Below are 21,089 nucleotides of genomic sequence, written 5' to 3' on the forward strand. Positions count from 1 at the left end.
TTGGAGTTTTTTTCTTGCATATGGTATGTAATCTTCTCCAGACACAGGCAATAAATAAGGTAACTGAGACCAACAAAGATTTAACAGTGACCTCAGTTATTATAGTTAGAATATTAACCTACTGAATTTTAATAGCTTTATTGAGATATAATTTAATATTCAGTTGAGATACAATGTATAAAATTTACTGAAAGTAAACAATTCAGTGGATTTTAGCATATTCACAAACTTGTGCAACCATCATCATTATAATCTAATAACATTTCACCACCACCAGAATAAAAGCCAGACCCATTAACAGTCCTCTTTCCCTACTAATCTACTTTTATTCTTTATAGATTTTTCCTGTTCTGGACATGTAATATAAATGGAATCACATATATGTGGTCTTTTGTGACTGACTTCTCTTGCTTAGTAAAATTACTGAATATGTAGGATTAATGCCTGTTATTTTGTTATTTTGTTCTATATGTTTTATCTTTTCCCCCATTATCTTCCATTATTGTCTTTCTGTACAAAAACAGATGTTTTTAGTGTGCAATTTTGATTTTTTGTTATTTATTTGCCCATGTTGATTTTAGTTATGTTCCCGGTGTTTTTCCTGGGGTGACAATTAAGCATCTTAAGATAATTTTTTCAAATTACTGTTAACAGTTTCAATAGTGCATAAAAAGCTTGATAAAACATATCTCTCTATTCTCTCCATCCCTCCATTGTACATTCTCTCCCTGCCTCCAAGCTCTTTAGAATGTTGTGTTCACATTGTTAGCCACACGTTATCTTGAGTGGATGGCTACATTTTTGTAAAATAGATGTGACAAAAATTAACAGGACCAGGACGTTAAAAGTGGCAGTGAGAGTGGGTTAAGAGATATGACGTTCAATGAAATATTTTTAGAAACATAAGGGAGAAAAAATGTAAAGAGAGTAAGGATGTTCAGTCTGTGCTTCTGTGGGTGTACCTAGATCCATAAAAGTTTTAATATAAAGAATTAATTTTTTTCTATTAGATTCAAAATATTATCAACTAGTTTATCTTGAAGTATATAGTACCCAAAAATAAAATCCCAGTGGTGAAATCATCAGATTGATAAAAAAGAAGACACCCAGTTTTTCTTGTTATTCTACATTTATGCACTTATTCTGTTCCCAATTTTGTGTTCATTGAGATAATCTTATAAGCTTTATTTTTATTTCTAGAATCCAAACTGATGTCATATAGTAAGGTCAATTTTTTGTACCTATGATTTTTAAAATGTTATTTAAGCTAAGATTGCAAAAAGTACAATTTGGCTATATTTAAGCAACAACAAAATTCAGAACTATTAAATAGCAAACATATACATACAGGGTGTGCAGACAGGCTTTATTAAAGATAACTTTAGAGGAGACATGTGCTCAATGAGACTGTTTTATTAGAGAACCATCAGAAGAACAAATGGTCTTTTACAAAAGCTTCTAAGCAAAACAAAACAAAACAAAACAAAAAAAAAACAACCAACAAACAGAAAACCTCTTATGCCTCATTCACATCACAACACATTGTTATTTGTTAAGTTGTGTCCTCCCACACTTATGTTGTTTTCCTAATCACTTAGTACCTTATTGTAATACTGTGACCTTATTTGGAAATAGGATCACTTCAGATGTAATTAGTTAAATTAGAATGAGGATATACTGGAGTAGGTGGGCCCTTAATCCAATGTAACTGGTGTCCTTAACAAAAGGGAAAATTTAGACACAGACATATACTGAGAGAGACCTCCATGTGAAGATAAAGGTAGAGATCAGGGTGATGCTTCTACAACTACAGGATGCCAAAGATTGCCAGCATAACACAGGAAGCTAGAGGAGAAGCATGGAACACATTCTCTCTTACAGCCCTCAGAAGGAACCGACCCTGCCAAAACCTTGATCATGGACAACTTCCAGAATTGTCAAACACTAAATGTCTGTTGCTTAAGCCACCCAGTGTGTGATACTTTGATATGGTTGCCTTAGCACACTAATGCCTACATATATTATACATCTATGGGAATACAGTACATGTGTTTTTTTGATCACAGAAAAATAGACATAAGTGCTCTCTTATTTCTAGTCCAAAGTAGAAGCATCTTTAATGGCGTTCTCCAGTCAAAGACCACCAGAAATTTACCTATCATTAGACAAATTTGAGTTTATTGGCTCCATACAATGAAGAAACAGCACATCATGAGGAATTTCAGAGCATTTTGTTGAGAGGGTTTCAACAGGGGTTTGAGATTGAAGCTTGGGTTTAGTGACTCTGGAAACGGTTCCAGGGAGATTGATCACTGAGAGTTACAAAGTGGAATATTTTAAAAATTGTTGTCTAAAAAGTGGAAGAAACAGATCCAGCAAAAACTGTAATTGGAATAAAAAAAACAAAGGAGAGATAGGAAACACGAATGTTAACAATTTTGTGATTAAGACAGCTTTATTGTTTTTGTCTATGTTCAGATATGAGTGTGGAGTGGTATTATTTTTATTTTGTTTCTTAATGAGCACAGAGAGACCTTGTCTGATTTTGGTGTTCCATAAAATTTTTTATGCTCAATAGAAAAACACCATGTATAGATTATGCAGCCGATCCAGCTTAGCTGATACTGGGTGGATGGTGGGCCAGGGCTGCTTCATTGACTCTCACTTTAATTACTCACAAAAGATTATACTTACAGGAAGAAGTAATAAAAATAATTTCATTTGCTATTTAATCAAGTAAGGAAAGAACATATACATGAACATGAATGTTAATGTTTTATTCATACTTGAAGGTATGCTTTTTAAAACAATTAAAATTCTTTAGAAGAGTTAAATTAAAAAGTTGAAAATAATTGACTTAATATGTTTGCATTCAACCTGGAAAGGCAATTTGCTTTCTCAGAGTAAAATAAATAAATAAATAAAATTAGTATATTCAAATTTATGACAATATTTGTAAAATGCATCTATAGCATTTGCCATTAGCATATTATTTCTAAATGTTATGGGGAAAGTGGAGTTACTTCTGTTGCTTTCTGTCTCACTGATCATTGCTAGATTTGAGAAGAAATTTGTCCAACCTAAATAGGGGCTAGGAAGCTGGAAGGGAATGGGACAGGGAAAGGGAAAAATGGTGCCTCCCCATAAAATCATCACTCAGATTTTATTGGTTTCCCTAAAATTTCTGGATGATAGGTTACAGCAGCCTTCTCTGGTCTTTTACAATGCACAAAATATCTACCATTAATGTCCCTTAAAGATAAAAAATATTAGCTAGATCTTCTTAGTAAAAAAGACTGTTTTTTCTTAGAACTTTAGCATATAAATAATGAGTTTTATGAAAATACAAAGATATCTTGAACTCATCTTTAGTATGTGAGGTATGTTACATAAAGAACTGTTTGCCTCCCATGTCCTTTGATATTGCAGCAGAAACAGAATTTATACGGTCCAGTCTAATCTTTTCATGTTTTTGTTGCAGAGTATAGAAATTGGATGTCTTAATTCTACTTTACTTAACTTTGTGGTGGATTCCACTAAAGTTTTCTGTCATTTATACATCCTATATGACACCTCTTGTACAGAAAGATTGTCTCTACCCTATTATTTACTCGCTTTTTAACCACTATGTTTCTCTAAATAACTGAATTTTGATATCATTTTAAACATTTTAGACAGTATCTTTTAAGTTTATCTAACTCATCAGAAAGCCAGATTCAAACTACTCGACCCATATGAAGACATGCTTAGCATTTTGACATTTTTGTAAATATCTATATCTACTTAGAGCTTTTAAAACAGCAGTGTTCTTCAAGAAGATTAACATATGAACATATGAAGTTTATCATAATAGACTTCATATCGAAAGTCATTCATACACTTGAAAGTAATGTATTAATTTGATTGATATAAATTTCAATTAGAGGAAAAATATAGTTCAGGTGAATGTATATTTGTACTTTGAATACAGTTTCAGTGGGATCCTCAGCATCTTTGATTTTCTGAGTTGTAAAACTAATAAAAACAGGTTTTAAATTTTTCCTACCAAACATGTATGCAAATATAATATGTATTACCTTAGCTTCTTAACATTAAGAGAATATAGTTTTTAGCAAAGTAAAACTTTAAAGAAATAAAGAAGCATTATATATATTTTTTAAATACAAATAAGAAATACAGTACAGTATGATTCTCTGTAAAGAGACCAACCATACTTTATTGCTATTTTAGGAAATCTTTCAACAGTTTCTCAATGTGTGCCAGGTTCAAGTTCTATAGATCACAAAGCCTTTTAGGATCTGTCTCAATCTATGAGATGTTATTAGGATCTTGTACCAACTTAAGGGAGATGTTATTTCAAATTAGTGAATTTCATTTAACACATCCCTATTTTCATCACATACTAGTGTGGTAACTAAGACATCACTTATTAACACAAGCATCTTTGAAATTGGGATGAGTTTTTTGCAGTAATGATGCCCTAATCACTTTATCAGAATTTAACTGGCAGCTTTTGCTCTTTATTAGTTTCCTATGAGGACTTTAAGTAATTGTCACAAACTAAAAACTACACAAGTTTATTATTTTATATATTTGGAGGCCAAAATCTAAAATGAGGTGTTGCAGGGTTGTGTTCCTTCTGAAGACTTCTATTTCCGTGCCTTTACCAGATTCTAAAGGCTGCCTATGTTTCTGAGCTCACAACCCCTTCCTTGCATCAATCCAAACTCCAGCTTTTATCTTCCTGTCTCTGTCCTCCTTTAAACTTCTTGCCTCCCTGTTATAAAGACCCTTGGAAGACACTTATGATTATATTTAGGGCCCACCCAGCTAAAGCAGGATAAGTTTATCACATCAAAATCCTCAACTTAATCACATCTGCAAATTCTTATCAGATAGCACTCACGGGTTTCAAGAATTAGGAGCTGGATATCCTCAAAGGGGAGGTAGTGAAGGGAGTGGGAGGGCCTCATTCTTTCTACCATACTACCCTTAAAGTCACATAAAATAAACTCCCTTGAAATTGGTGGCATATTATAGTGTATTAAATATGGTAATGCATCTCCTTCTTCCCTGCATTTTATGTTCCATTCATGTTGATTTGTTTTCAGTCTCCTGAACTTTCTCACCTTCTGGCCCTCATCTTTCTAGAAAGGTGTCCCCATCCCTTCTGTATCCCACATGCCTAACCTAGGTAATGTGTGATGATTCCTTAGGACTCACTCCAGATATCGGTAAGCTTTTCAATAGCACTTAAGATGTCTTAGTTGCCCTTATATTTGACTGTATTAGTTTTCTATACAGAGTCACAATTTACCACAAGTTTATAGATTTAAAATAAGTCACATTTTTTATTTCACGATTTCTACAACTCAGAAATTTGTGAATGGCTTAATTGTCTCTACACATGGTCTCACAAGACTAAAATCAAAGAGTTGGCCAGGACTGTGAGCTAATCTAAGGCCCAAGTTCCTCTTCCTAGCTCACTGGCTGTTGGTAGAATTTAGTTCATTGTGGTTCTAAAACTCTGGTTTTTCTTCCTTACTGGCTTTCTCAGCTCCTGCAGATCCCATGCCATTCTGTGTCTCATAGCACTTTATAAAATGCAGCTTTCATTTGCTGCTTTAAGGCAAGTAGGATAATGTATCTGACTTCTTTTAATGTCTCACCTGATTTAGTCAGGCCTACTTAAGATAATAATGTCTCTTTTGATGGACTCCCTTATGATTCTGAGATGCAATTATATCCACAATCTTTTCTTCCATATAAAGTAAATAATTATGGAGTGACATTCTATCATATTCACAAGTGTCACTAACATTTATTTATTTATTTGAGAGGGGGTTTACTTTGTTGCCCAGGCTGGAGTGCAGTGGCTCAATCACAGCTCTCAGCAGCATTGACTTCCCAAGCTCAAGTGATCCTTCCAACTTAGCCTCCCAAGTAGTAGCTGGGACTATAGGCGTGCATCACCACCTCTTCACTACCTTTAGGGATCTCGCTTTGTTGCTGAGGCTAGTCTCAAACTTCTGGCATCAAGCAATCCTCCTGTCTTGGCCTCCCAAACTTCTGGGAATACAGTTGTGAGCCACTGCGCCCAGCCTCTCCCACATTTAAAGTGAGGCAGTTATGCAGGGTGTGTACACTAGTGGTGGGGATCTTGGACACTGTATTGGAATTAAACCCACACAGTGACTCCTTACCACAAGAAATTGACCATGTTTACCAATTATAGCATTTATTTACTTGCCTATTTGAACCCCTCATTGTTCTTTTAAACACCTCTCCCCCACCTTCTGCATCTAGCTCAGTGCTTGCTACATAGTAAGGGCTCATTACATATTAGTATAATGAATTCATTTACAAATCAACATGATATGGGGTTACAGTGAATTCATGTGTCTTCTGCAATAGAGAGTATCATGGGTATTTTCTCATAAATTGTTCAGCTACATAATTATGAAAAATTATTTACAAAGCCACAGCTAAATTAACTTCCCACTAGCAAAGCAAAATTACCAGTGTCACAACTAAATATTTAGCAGTAGGTAACTGGAAAGAAAGGGAATGTATGAGAACTTTTCATTAAGGACAATTCATTTTCTATGCTTGAGTAGAAGGTGTTTGTTCAATGCAATTTCCCTTATTTCACAAAAAAACTTTGATTATGATAAAATAGCATCCAGAAATGTATTACTTACAATACATTTCAATCTCATAGTTTAAGAAAAAGAAAACATGTTTCTATTTGAATTCTCCATACTACTAAGCATAGCTCTTGCAAAAAATAGCCACTTAATGGATTTTTTTTTTAATTGAAGGAATTTTTTATTTTTATGTTCTTGGGAAGTAGTCTTGTATTTTCACTTTTTTTTTTTTTGGCTGTACTAGGAAATTGAAGTCCTGAGTATCTCCATTTTGGTACAGTTTTTATTGCTTTTATTTTTATGGACGCTAATGATATCCATTTGGTGCCTTTATTGTACACATTGTTGATATCCTCAGCAGCTTCTAGGCAGGCCCTATTACTATTTTTCTTGTGGTCAGAATTGGGAAAATCACAGGGACCCTGATGTTTTTGAATTTTTCAAACTACTACTGTACTTCTCAACTTTGAAAACTTTATCCCTTATCCTAAGTCTTTTTGTTACACCCTTATTCCTGTAGTTGTGAAATTCCTCAGAAAACCCAAGTAGTTCAAGGTCTTAATGATGACCGTATATTTTCTGCTTTAAATTATTCAGCCATTTTTAGAACCTATGTTTGTACCTATGTGCTACACATTTTAGTGAATAAGTGGCAATATTTTTAAATACTTTCCAAATAGCTAATATTTAAATATTTTTACTATGTCTTGCAAACTGACACCCAAATAATAATTTTGCTTGTTGCAAAAGTTTGTGCTGTTTATACGTTGCTTTTTGTCTGATATGGTTTCTCTTGAATCACACCATCCTGTTTCTTATCTTAAATACTTGTGTACATTTCACACAATGGCAATCACTTCATGCAATTACATTTTCTGAGTAAAATATAAAAAATTTTCGGGCCGGGCGCGGTGGCTCACGCCTGTAATCCCAGCACTTTGGGAGGCCGAGGCGGGTGGATCACGAGGTCAAGAGATCGAGACCATCCTGGTCAACATGGTGAAACCCTGTCTCTACAAAAATACAAAAAATTAGCTGGGCGTGGTGGTGCGCACCTGTAATCCCAGCTACTCGGGAGGCTGAGGCAGGAGAATTGCCTGAACCCAGGAGGCGGAGGTTGCAGTGAGCCGAGATCACGCCATTGCACTCCAGCCTGGGTAACAAGAGCGAAACTCCGTCTCAAAAAAAAAAAAAAAAAAAAAAAAATTTCAGGACTGAAGTATTTCTATTAAGATTAGATGCTTATTACAATGCTTTTTTCCCATCATTTACTTGTTTTGAGAATAGCAACAAATCCGTCAAACAAAATTTACAATGATAGCAATCTCCAGGGTACCAGAAAGAAAACCTAGGGAGCATCGAGTCATTAATAATCTACTTTCTTAATTGCATTGTCTTCAGAGAACACTGTTGAACAAGAAGTGGGAAGTGTGGATTAACAAAAATTTTTTTTAAATGCTGTCACTTATTGCTACATACTGGTACTTTGTTAGATGAAGCATAGAAATCATAATGTTTCTGTCTTAAATTGTAATATTGAGGGAAAGAGAAAGTCACAATGAAGAGAATAGAGAAGAAGTTGGATGCATTTATGCTGAAATATGCGAGGTAAATGACAGCAGTTGCAGGAATTGGTTCATTCGATAAGCACTGGTACTGTGCTACACACCCTGCATAACTGCCTCACTTTAAATGTGGGAGAGGCTGGGCGCAGTGGCTCACAACTGTATTCCCAGAAGTTTGGGAGGCCAAGACAGGAGGATTGCTTGATGCCAGAAGTTTGAGACTAGCCTCAGCAACAAAGCGAGATCCCTAAAGGTAGTGAAGAGGTGGTGATGCACGCCTATAGTCCCAGCTACTACTTGGGAGGCTAAGTTGGAAGGATCACTTGAGCTTGGGAAGTCAATGCTGCTGAGAGCTGTGATTGAGCCACTGCACTCCAGCCTGGGCAACAAAGTAAACCCCCTCTCAAATAAATAAATAAATGTTAGTGACACTTGTGAATATGATAGAACTTGGAACTTTCCAAGTTCTCACCGTGAATCTGGGCCTTGTGAAGCTAGTAATCCTTGTGAGAATGGAGCTGTGTGCAGAGAGAAAATGGATTTGGAAATGTTTCCCCTTGAGTTCCAGTGCCAGTGCGCCAGCTTTGCAGGTCCACGCTGTGAGATCAATGTCAATGAGTACAGTCCAGCCCTTGCCTGTGTGGATATTGCTATGACAGTGATTCCTTCAGTGGCTGCAATTATAGTAGAGCAATCCACTGTAGAACCTGACGTCGTAATGGAAGAGTTCAGGATAAAACCATGATTATTTACTGACTTTAGCCTGGCTTGAACACAAAGGTCAATGTCAGTTATCTTCACTAAGTACCCCCAATTTCTGACAAATTCATTTGTATTTTTATGAGTCACAAGTGCAGCAAATGAGGAAATTTAATGAAATGTGACTTTTCCCTTTTAGTGTCAGAATTAACCTTTTAAATTGTATGCGAAATGGTAGAATTTTTTTTAAATATCCACCCTTAGGCCTAAGAAGGCATTATTTACAATATTTAAAATAACATTAGTTTAGCCTATCTGTTTTATACGTATCCCCTCCACACACACTCACACTTCTTTCTACTGAAATTTATATTCCTAAAAAATAGAAATTTAGGAGGAAAAAGTAGACAGAAAAGAAGGAAAGTAGAAATTCTTTCTAGTGAAATTTATATTCCTAAAAAAATATAAATTTATAGAGGAAAAAGTAGAAAAGAAGGAAAGAGGGAAAAGTAGAATTGAAGAATGGATTTTTCTGTTGAAGAACATGACTAAAATTGGTAATTTTGTTGAGTCACAGGAAAATGAAATGAAATAACTTTCATTTCAATAGAAAGTTATGTTATTGTCTTTCTATTTAGAAATAGTATGATTTAGTATCTCAATGTAGTTTTGATTTGCATTTCTCTAATGACCAGTGATGATGAGCATTTTTTCATATGCTTGTTGGCCTCATGTATGTCTTCTTTTGTAAAGTATCTGTTCATATCCTTCGCCCACTTTTGAATGGGCTTGTTTGTTTTTTTCTTGTAAATCTTTTTTAGCTCGTTGTTAGAATAGCGATCATTAAAAAATCTGGAGACAACAGATGCTGGAGAGGATGTGGAGAAATAGGAACACTTTTACACTGTTGGTGGGAGTGTAAATTAGTTGAACCATTGTGGAAAACAGTGTGGCGATTCCTCAAGGACCTAGAAATAGAAATTCCATTTGACCCAGCAATCCCATTACTGGGCATATATCCAAAGGATTATAAATCGTTCTGCTATAAGGACACATGCACACGAATGTTCATTGCAGCACAGTTTACAATAGCAAAGACCTGGAACCAGCCCAAATGCCCATCGATGATAGACTGGACAGGAAAAATGTGGCACATATACATCATGGAATATTATGCAGCCATCAAAAACGATGAGTTTGCGTTCTTTGTAGGGACATGGATAAACCTGGAAACTATCATTCTCAGCAAACTGACACAAGAACACAAACTCAAACACCACATGTTCTCACTCATAGGTGGGTGTTGAACAAGGAGAACACATGGACACAGGGAGGGGAGCACTATACACGGGGGTCTGTTGTGGGGGAGTGGGGGGACAGCGGGGGGGGTGGGGAGTTGGGGAGGGATAGCATGGGGAGTAATGCCAGATATGGGTGAAGGGGAGGAAGGCAGCAAATCACACTGCCACATATGCACCTATGCAACAACCTTGCATGTTTTTCACATGTACCCCAAAACCTAAAATGCAATAAAAAAAGAAAGAAAGAAAGAAAGAAAGAAATAGTATGATTTAACTCCACTTTAAATTTGTTTCTTAAAACCAGTGCTCTGCAAATATAAGCCAATATTAAGGCAATCGAATGTTGTAAGTTGGGTGAAGCAACCCATATATAAAACAACAGGTAGTGGTGGGGCCTTAGCAAACTGAAATATCTGTATAGATACTTATATAATGTTAACTTTCTAACATTGTGCAGGCTAAGCAAAAACAGTTCTATGGACTCTGTGACATCTTTTTCCTACTTTTGATATAAGTCACCATTGCTATTATTTTTGTTCTAGACTTTGGCAGTTCAAATATTGTATTTTAAAATTTCCGAAATTCTGAAATTACCTTGAAATGTTAGTATTGTTTCATTTCAGAGCTCAAAGTGTCTGGTGAGGAATGATACTTTAAAAAGATTCATTGCTTTTTTAAGTATCACATGGCTGAGAGAGAAATTAGAGATATTTTGCTTTTTAAATACCTAGACAATCCTAGAATAATGATTACATATAGACAGTTTTAATTAAAATTATTCACATTGACTAACAGTGTATTATAATATATTTGACTTTTAGAAGTTCTTTGAAAACATTTTAATTTATTATTTTTTCTAACATAAGAAAATGCAATTTCTAAACAAGTTATTTATAATGCCATACTACCTGTTAAAATTTGGGCACCATAATATGGAAAATGTAAATTTGAATAATATATTTATGTATTTTATGGTATAATTATTCATAATATATTTTGGAGCTGACCCAAGGATATTCAGCTACCAGGGAACGAAAATATTTATTAAAATTTAGATCACACATGTAGAATGTTATCAGAATGAAAGAAAGACATTAGATTCTTAATACTTTCTCTAAAATAAAATAGTGTGCGGAGCTAAACTTCCTGAATTCTAGTTAATAGTGATATGGACAGAAGATGGGGAAACAATGGGTAGAAGAAGGTAGTTTCCTGGCAAAGTCCGCAACCTCAAGCCTGGATACCTGTGGCTGTAAATGAGAACAGAAATTCCTATTTTTGCACTCAAAAAGTTGTTTTTTGGCCTGCCATGCTTCCTATTCCATATCCATATAAACCCTGAACCCCAGGCTCCAGAGCAAACCAGAAAATGAGGAGATAAGTCAAGCAGACAAATGGCAGAACAACACGGCAGAGAAAGAAGTGGGAGAAACATCTGAATACTGAGAGGAGTTCAGCTGGGAGTGGTCAGAGAGGAGTTTGGCCACTGTCCAGCCCAACTCCAGGGGAAGATTACCTTCCCAATCCATCTCCAAATTTCACCTACCCATCCATCCCACTCTGAGCCACTTCTGCCACTCACAAAGACCTCTCATTCATATGAATCTTCCCAGATGCTGGGCAAGAGCTCAGGATACAGAAAGAGGATCAATTGAGCTGGTTAATCCTTGAAGCCATCTGAGCATTGTAACACTGGAGTTTCAGAAACCCACCCCTAGACATTACTACAGGTCCAGAGCCCAAAGCACTCACCCTGGCCTCTGCACCTGCCTATCTGCATGCTCCTCCTCCTGCAACGGGTTTTAGCAGCTCTGGCAACTGTATAAGCCAGCCACACATCCCTGTCACATGTCCTGTAAGGGGTATCAGGGAACTCTCCCATTTCAATAGTATCTATTACAGGGCTATATATGAGAAATCACTATATATGTGTGTTTGTGTGCGTGAGAGTCCGTAAATCTTAAACATCATTATATGGTTGTTCACCATTTTCCTGCTACATTTTTTTGTTTTGTTTTGTTTTTGACATGGAGTCTCACTCTGTCTCTCAGGCTGGAGTGCAGTGGCTCAATCTCGGGTCACTGCAACCTCTGTCTCCTGGGTTCAAGCAATTCTCCTGCCTCAGCCTCCCAAGTAGCTGCTACTACAGTCATGTGCCACCATGCCTGGCTAATTTTTGTATATTTTTGGTAAGGATGGGGTTTCACCGTGTTGGTCAGGCTGGTCTTGAACTCCTGATGTCAAATGATCCATCCACCTCAGCCTCCCAAACTGTTGGAATTACAGGTGTGAGCCATCACGCCCGGTCTATTGTTACAGTTTGAAAATACCTCTATACATTTCACCAAAAAGTTTTGTCACATCTCAAACATTTATTCAGTACAACCAGTATATATGATGTCTGGTACATACTTAAGGGTAAAATGAATAATACATCCAGATTCATAGAAGGCTTACTTTAAGAAAATTTGGTTTCAAAATAGTATGAAATATTTACAAACACAGACTAATACCAATACAGTTGAAATAGGAAAGGTTCCTTTGTCCCTATTGCAGTGCATGTGACAGGGGAGTGGCTCGCTTCTTCAGTGCCCCATTACTCATACCTCTAGGGGAGCATATAGATGGACAGGATGGGGGGCTCCCACTCCATGGCAGAGTGTAGGGGTGAATGTTTACACCTCCCGAAGCCACAGTGGGAGTGTGTTGCAGGATGCTCCTTTAGTTTTGCCATCTGTAGGCGGCTTATGTTAACCAGCTCGATTAGACCCTCTGCCTTGTCACAAGGACAGAAGGCTTTCCGTGTCCTGGGTTCTTGCCTTGGTGTACCGGAAGAATCGGATCACACCTGGGCTTGGAGAATGAGTGCAAGGTTGTACTGAGTGGAAGCAGCTCTCAGTCATGGGAGCCAGAAGGGAGATGGTTTTCCCTTGGAGTTGGGCTGCTCAGCGGCCTGGGCTCTCCTCCGACTCCCCTGGCAAAACTCCACATCCTTCTGCTGCTTGGTGGCCTGCCAGCATGCAGGGGTGTATCGGTGTGTTCCTCTAAACATCCAGCCATTTGTGTGTCTGCCTGCTAGAGTCTTGGGGGTTTTATAGGCACAGAATGGGTACAGGACAGGCCAGGGTGGTCTTGAGAAACGGAACATTCAGAAGAGGGAAGGCAGGATTGCCTGTCCTCACCTAGGTGCTTGGGGGTGGAGCCCTAGCCAGGACCACGCCCTCTTCTACCCAATACTTCCTTTCCCCCTTCTGTATCATTTAAAGGGACCATGCTCTTCCCTTCCCAACACTTCATTTCACAATGACTAGATTTTGTTAAAAAAAAAAAAACAGCAGCAATAAAGAGGAAGACTGTATTAAATGTCTTTCCAATGGAATGGTTGTTGCTTATCACATAGCCCCATAGTTAAATTAGATATGAGAAAAATCTTCTACTTTTTGTTACTTTGTTTTAAATATATAATTTTTTTTTCTTTGCAGTATTCAATTTCCCTTTGGTATCCAATTTAGTTCTCTAGGTTCTCTTCTGGCACATAGTCCATTTGTTAGATTTTTATTCCAGAATAAAGTACTAGAAACACATTCCTTGTCCACATTAGTCTATGTTAGAAACATATTTCTTGACAATAAAAGCATACTTTATTTTTTTCCAATCCGTTTCCAGACACTTTGTTAGTTCGAAGTTACCTTTTGTTGTCATTTGTTTTTAATGTAATTTATAATTTGTCCGCATAGGACAGGTAACATCAATGCTGAAAGTTAATTTGGCTCCAGTTGCTTGTTACTTGTCAGTATACATCAGTATCCAAACTTAAAATAATAATCATAAGTGAAATTTTAAATATTGCTATGATTGATGACACTCTACAATGTCTTAATTATATATTGTATGATACGTGGTTAAAATACAAAATACCATGTGTAACACAGAATGAAGCACAGACTGACACCATTTTATCACATTAATTCATTTACAATTACATCTGTTTATTAATTTGTATTCAATGAGAGGTTAAAAACTAAGTGCTAGATTTAAAAAAAAAAAGTAAAACAGAAGTCAAATCCTGTCTCAGGAGCTGCATATTCTTGTGTATTTTACTTATCTCTTGTTGATGTGTATGACTGCCTTGTTTTCCTTAGAGGCCCTAGTTACACGTTGTACAAAACATGGCTGCAGAAATCTAGAAGCTAGATAAATTTCTTACAGTGCATTAAAAATACTGTTGCCACTGAAGACCTAAGCATTTAATGAGAGTAATAGCAGGTACATGCACAGAGGCATAATGGCAGTACAGATTACATGGTAAATCTCAGGGATAATGAAGAACTCAGGGACTGCCGACAAGTAGTTATAAATTGGTGCCTGCTCCAACTGCAATTCATACTGTCACCATTTCCTTGAGATACTTCAGACACCATTCTTTTTCATCATTAATGGTAAAATGAAGAACAAATTTTGATCATGATTTTAAAAAGATTTTGATGAAATGTGAAAGCTTTTTTTAACTAAGGCTTAAGTAAGTAGCTCACTATCAACTTTCAGATCACAATGCACTTTAATATATTCTGTCATACATAGAACTTTAACAACTGAACAGTGAAGGTCTTGTTTATTAAACCTAAAACAACCTGGGAGAATTAAATGATACAATAGTAACCTTTTTATCATATATACTGTGTACTGCCAAAAACAGAACAAAAAAAAAATGGATATTTTCATTGTTGCTTTGCAAACTGTTACCAAATGTCTGTTGTAATTGTCCTTATTTCAAATAATTGAAGTTATTTTTAAAGTTAAATAGAACTGAATACGATGGTTATTTTGAAAAATATTGTAGAGGGCTGTTTAATATATTATTAAATATAATCACACTTTCTATGGTTAAAAGCGAAATACATAGATGATTATAGAATTTTAGGCTAATTACCTGTACTAAGGTTAAAGGAACGTTAAGAGTTTTCTCTTTTCTGTTGTTTCCAGTGGTTGATGGCTTTTCCTGCTTATGCAATCCACACTGTGCTGGAGTAAGTTGTGAACGGGACATTGATGACTACATCCTGAATGACTGTGAGCACAATTCTACCTGCAAAGAACTGCATCTTGTTAGTATCTGCTGGTCTTTTATATACCTTAATGTGGACAAATATAATTTAACCCCCACCTACAAATAAAGTGAAGTTTTGTCTGTATGATAGGTTAGTATATGTATTATATATGCTTACTTCACAAGGTTAGAAAACAGAATCTTAAGAAACTTTTTTTTTTAACTTAAAAGTAGTAAAACATGTTCTGTTCTCCACTCTATACAGGTTACTTTAAATATTATACAACAAATGGTTCACTTATTGGATTCGCAACTTGTGGCAACACTGAATTTGCATAAAATTTCAGTAATTATTCTGAAAGGCACTGTGTGAGTCTTACAGCCATCTATTTTTATCTAACATGGCATTACATTCACATATATCCTATTTTTATCTAACTCATGGTATTACATTCACATATATATTTCATTATCATTATCTTAAATTTTACTCTGAACTCCATCTCACATTACATATTTCCAGTTTCCTTCACCCGTCTGTCGGTGTTGTCCTTTCAGTACATATTCATTTGTCATCGTCTTTGTCACAGGCATGTGCCATTGTGCCTTAAATGATCTGTGACACTATAGGCAATTGATATGGGATCCCCTCCGGCTCCTCATTTCTCAGAAAGCCTGACATAAAAATATCTACCTAAGGTGGACTCACTGACTGGCTTCAGAAAATAAATGACAGACAACACAAGTCAATGCTACAATAAGAATACAGGCTTATAGTTTATTACCTAATAACTGATATTTGCAAGAGGACTATACTTGTTGAAGTTAGAAAACAAACAGCCACCACATATTTTGACTGTCATTGCACTGACATCATTTTTTACAATGAAAGGAACATTTGTGGCAAACTAGTTTTTCTCACAAGGACTGTAGTCACCAAAGGAATAATTGTAACTCATATTTACATATCCATGACCAGAAACAGAGTTGCTCCTGAGGTTATCTAGCCAATTTTTAGTTATTTGTGGTTGTCTAGATGCTTTGTCTTGGTCCGTGTCAGATGCTTTATCTAAGTCAGTCATGTTAATCTCATCCTACTCTTGGGGATTCCTTTAGAAATGGGCATGTGACACTATGATGGTCTCTGAGGCAAGGGAGACACTCTTTCTGAGGAAAGGTTTCCTCACCTCCTCTTAGAATGTGAGGAAGAGATAAGTGTGAATGCTCCCATTCCTTTTAATATCTGGATTTACGTACTTGCTGTTACCATTTTGAGGCCCTAAAGCAAGATGGGGGGTGTAGTCTGTTAGACTATCACTATTAACTATTTCAATAATAATATAATAAACTATTAGTCTGTTACTAATGAGTGCCCTGAAAACAGCCAGAGCTTCCAGATGGAAGAAATATGGTCTTTGGTCAATTGTTGGAACTCTTGATTGAACCTCTCAGGTGCCTGCCCAACCTCTGGGCCTAATATATATGATCATTTATGGCCTCTTGTTTAATATTGCTTAAGTCAGAGCTCCTTTTACTTGCAGGTAAATCATCTAATGTACACATCCATAATGTAATTAAGCTTTATTTTAGGCTGGTATTTCAGCAGTAACTTGAGCAATAATATGAGTTTATTACAGAGGAAAGAACCCCATACCTGTAATCATAACATTCCACTTCCAGACGTGACACTGCTACAGATATTCTGCGGGACACTGAGCCAGTCATTTGACAAGTCAAGGAGTACAATTTTAGATGCTGTGTTATACCAAATAAGAGAACTTCCAAGTATATTATTTTCTCATTTGTCTATGTTATAAATTGCTACTAAGAAGCCATTCCAACTAACTTTAGTATCAGTTTAATGTCTTGACTTCTACTTCCAGAAATTGTTAGAATATGGGGGAAAAAAGCAGAAAAAAGCAAGGTTGAAAAAGAGATAAAGTTCTCATTTTATTAACTGGTTTAAATACATTTTTACATACAGGTGTCTATTGAAATTATCTAACTCCTAACTGTAAGTCATATATCAACTTTGAGAACAGAAATGTCACTATACTGGTGATATTCTTCCAAAAGAAGGTTTTATGGAGACTGCAGATTGCTTGAAATATTAAACAAGTTTCAAAGCACTACACAGTTTTCAGATATTGTGTCTGGGACCTCAAGACTACCCTCAGATTTGATAATGTATAATAAGAACTCAGAAAAACTGTTTTACTTTTTGTTAGGGTTTATTACAATAAAAGTTACAGATTAAAGTTAGTGAAGGGAAAGACACATAAGATAAAGTCTAACAGAAACCAGGTACAGTCTTCCAGGTGTATTCTCCCATTGGAGTTGCATTCTCCCATTGGAGTTGCATAAAAAGCACTTAAAATAGTTTCTTGGAAACAATGTAGGGCAACGTCTATAAGGTGTAACCAACCAGGGAAGTTCACATAAGCCTTGTTGTGTACAGTTTTCGTTGTAGGTCAACCATGATGACATGAAGCACCTGTGTAACTGACCTTAGCTAATCAGTCTCTGGCTCCTGCAGTGGCCAAGCTGATGCAGCATGGCCCAAAGCCCCAGACATACAAAAAAGGCTGCGAGCATAAATCACATCAAATTAGCATAAACTATTTGGCACAGAGCAAGGTCTCAGGTATCAAAGACATTATTATCTGTTATGATATTCCAAGCTCAGGTTATGTCCCAGGAGCCAGTAAAAGGCCAGTCCTTTCTATGGAATATATAGGGTTGAGCACTTAATTTTGAGTTAGCACTTTATTGCACAAGTGTCTTGTTAAATATTGCCTTTTTGTGTGTGAGTAAATAGTATATTATTGGAAAACAATGCATTCTATAATAATAAAATAGTACAAGGATATTAAGTCATACAAAAAGAGCTTAAAATTCATAGTTTTTAAAATAAATCCTGAAATAGACATCATATATAATTCTTTGCATTTCATATTTACTTGCTTTTACTAACTCATTGGTAAAAGGAAAACCACAAAATGCTGAAGGCTTTGTAGTGGAAGAGAAAATTAGAAAGGCACAGAGTAGGATTTTTTGGCAGAATATTTAATAATCTTAAATAACAGGCAGACGATTTGATTTATGGCATTCGCATTTGCCTAAAGAGTCATTGGCCTGTTTGTTGTATGGGTTGGACTGTCCACATCAACCCAGGCAATCCTGCTGACATGTGCCTTGTATCTTCTTTGAACCTGGTATGTGTATTGCTTTAAATTAACATTTTCATATTTACAGCATTTTCTTTTGGTTATATTGCAACATCATGATGTTGAATTTAGATGAAAAGCAGAAAATAAGAAGACTTCAAATCCACAGTAGGAAGTGCTTTGTAACAATGAGCCAGTTTTCTTCGATTCTTTTCTTTATGGTTCAGTAAATCTGAGAAAACAATAGGAGGAAAAAAATAATTTTTTGAATGCCTAGCATGTAATAAAATACAAATGTTAAGAATGTGTATAGTAAGACATATTCCCTAGTGTAACTTTGTTAGGTATATTTGAAAATAACTATTTCTTTGGTTATTTAAATATAAATGATCAACTTAGTATTTTCCCTCTCATTTTACTTTTGTTTTCATCTGTAACTTACATGAATAATGAATGCTTAATTTTGATAACAGCAGGAGACACAAAAATAGTGCAGTAGAACTAATGTGGAAAAAACAAGTATGCAATATATATATATCACACATACATGTATACTACAGGTTTAACTTTTCCCCTAAACATTCAGATGCAGAAAACAAACTGAATTTATATGTGTTCTAAAAAAAAACAATAAAACTACCGTTACCTTCACCCACCATATGGTTGAAAATCCCTGTCAGTGATTTGAGAGTTGCCCATTTCCTTCCCTTGGGATTAAACAATGGGGGTGGATCAATCCAGAATTAATAGGGAATAGCCCTTGCTACAGTTCATTTTGGCTACTACTAAAATACCTGTATAATATCTCCATGCTCCTTTCAAAAATATATTACCCTGTGATATAGTTTCAATCCTTGCATACCAAATGTGGCTCCCAGGACCTTCTCTGTACCCTTGCCTTCAAGGGTATGATGCTTAGTTATTCAGTGGTCAGGTCCCAGTTGTCACATCAGCATATCAGGTTGGAACCACAGAAACCTCTAGGTTCTGTTCTCCCTCCAGGAATACAAACTCCGCATCAGTATGGAATCAATCCAACTGCTCTCTGTCCAAATACTAAAGCCTTCATTTCTTTTATACCCTTCCTCTCCATAAAGATTTGTTTAATTCACGTTTGATGGAAATTAACAGAGAATCTGACACAGATCTTCAGAATTCCATGATTCTCAAAACAGAAAGAGCCATCTAAAAGTGCCTGCATAGAAAAAGGAAAAATTCAGTTTTTGTAGTTTACAAAAAAGAGACAAAGCATATTTAGTTTTCATTATTTTCTCAGATACATAGTAATGTGACAAAATTCTTAAGTGAGCAGAGACAGCATTTGAAGATTGCCTAGCTTTGACGTGAATTTGTTCTATCATTTACAACTAGTCAATTTATTGGAATCATAAAATGAAAAATTTTTATAGTCTTCACACAGGTTTACTATATATTGCTCTATTTTATTACATTAAGGACTATATACCTTTCCATTTTATTTTAGTGCCAAAATATGCATAAGCAAGTCCCTATTATTAAACCTTTTAATTTGTTTATCAGTTTCTTCCATAAAGTGTAGGAGCTGAACTCATTGTTTTGAAACAGGGAGTTGCTTTTGAAAATACACGTGCTTAAAATTCTGATTCAGATGGTGAGTCCAGGCATCTAGATAATTTATAATGTCTTGTGATTTTGATGTGCACTTCAACTTGAAAATCATTGAACTAGGTATCTAGATAGAACTTTGTAGCTCTAAATTTCTGTGATACTCTGAATAAAGCACAGAGATTTCTATTTCATGTGTGCTGATAATTCACTATTTAGCACCTTAAAAAAGAAATAATGAATGATCTGAAAAGAACTGGAAAAAGATAAAACTGATTTGTCCTCTCTGTTTTTAGCAGCATATTTCATGGCATCTTTCTATCGTAAGTATCATTTTCTTGTGGATTCCAACCAACTGTTTTAATACTGTTGTCTTTAAGACACAGGGAATAAATCGGTTTATTCCAATCCTTTTGTGAGGGAGATAATAATACATGGTTTTCTCTTCACTATTGTAATAACTTAGTGAAGTGTTCCTCTCCCTTTATATTGGCATTTACTAATCAGAAAATCCATACATGAAATTATAGCTTCTCTTAGAGGCTCGATATCATGTTTCAAATCATTATGAGAGTATTAAAAATAATCAATAGCTGAATGATTATAATGATATCCAAACGGTTCACTTAAGTCTGTTGATTAAATCTGTTGTTGCAACATCATCGGTAGTTACCATGTAGCCAAAACTTGAACTAAACCTTGACGTATCAGCTAACTTCCAAACCTATTGTTAAAAGAGGCGCTGCAGTGACTAGGTAACACAATATAAAGTCCTTTGGTCATGCCCATTTTAAATAACCTACTTCTTTTATATAGAATAAAATCTTCCTACAAGTTATTATTCAGATCTCTACTTTTCATTACACAGATCTTCCCTTTAAGAATTTATTGAGCATAATTTAATGTTAATTTATAACCATTGTTAACTATAATGGGGGTCCACTTTCTGTAATTTCTACAATAAACTAGATTATGGAGTTCTTTTCCCTGTCTGAGACTAAAATAGAACTTTAGCTCACTCATGTGATGACCTGTATAATTATTTCAATATGTTCCCCTCCTCAATTGTCAGTTTTAAG

General features: G+C 35.6%; 1 protein-coding gene across 1 annotated transcript in view; it reads left to right on the forward strand.

Moving 5' to 3' along the window:
- Positions 1 to 21,089, forward strand: part of EYS (eyes shut homolog) — a 2,025,572-nt gene that overhangs the window by 684,061 nt on the left and 1,320,422 nt on the right. Inside the window, 1 exon segment of the mRNA XM_021676159.2 lies at positions 15,196 to 15,317. Within this exon segment, the coding sequence (XP_021531834.2) occupies positions 15,196 to 15,317 (122 nt within the window).

This window comes from Aotus nancymaae, unplaced genomic scaffold (genome assembly GCF_030222135.1).
Source record: "Aotus nancymaae isolate 86718 unplaced genomic scaffold, 86718_ANA_hifiasm-v0.15.2.pri h1tg000040l, whole genome shotgun sequence".
Lineage (NCBI taxonomy): Eukaryota > Metazoa > Chordata > Mammalia > Primates > Aotidae > Aotus > Aotus nancymaae.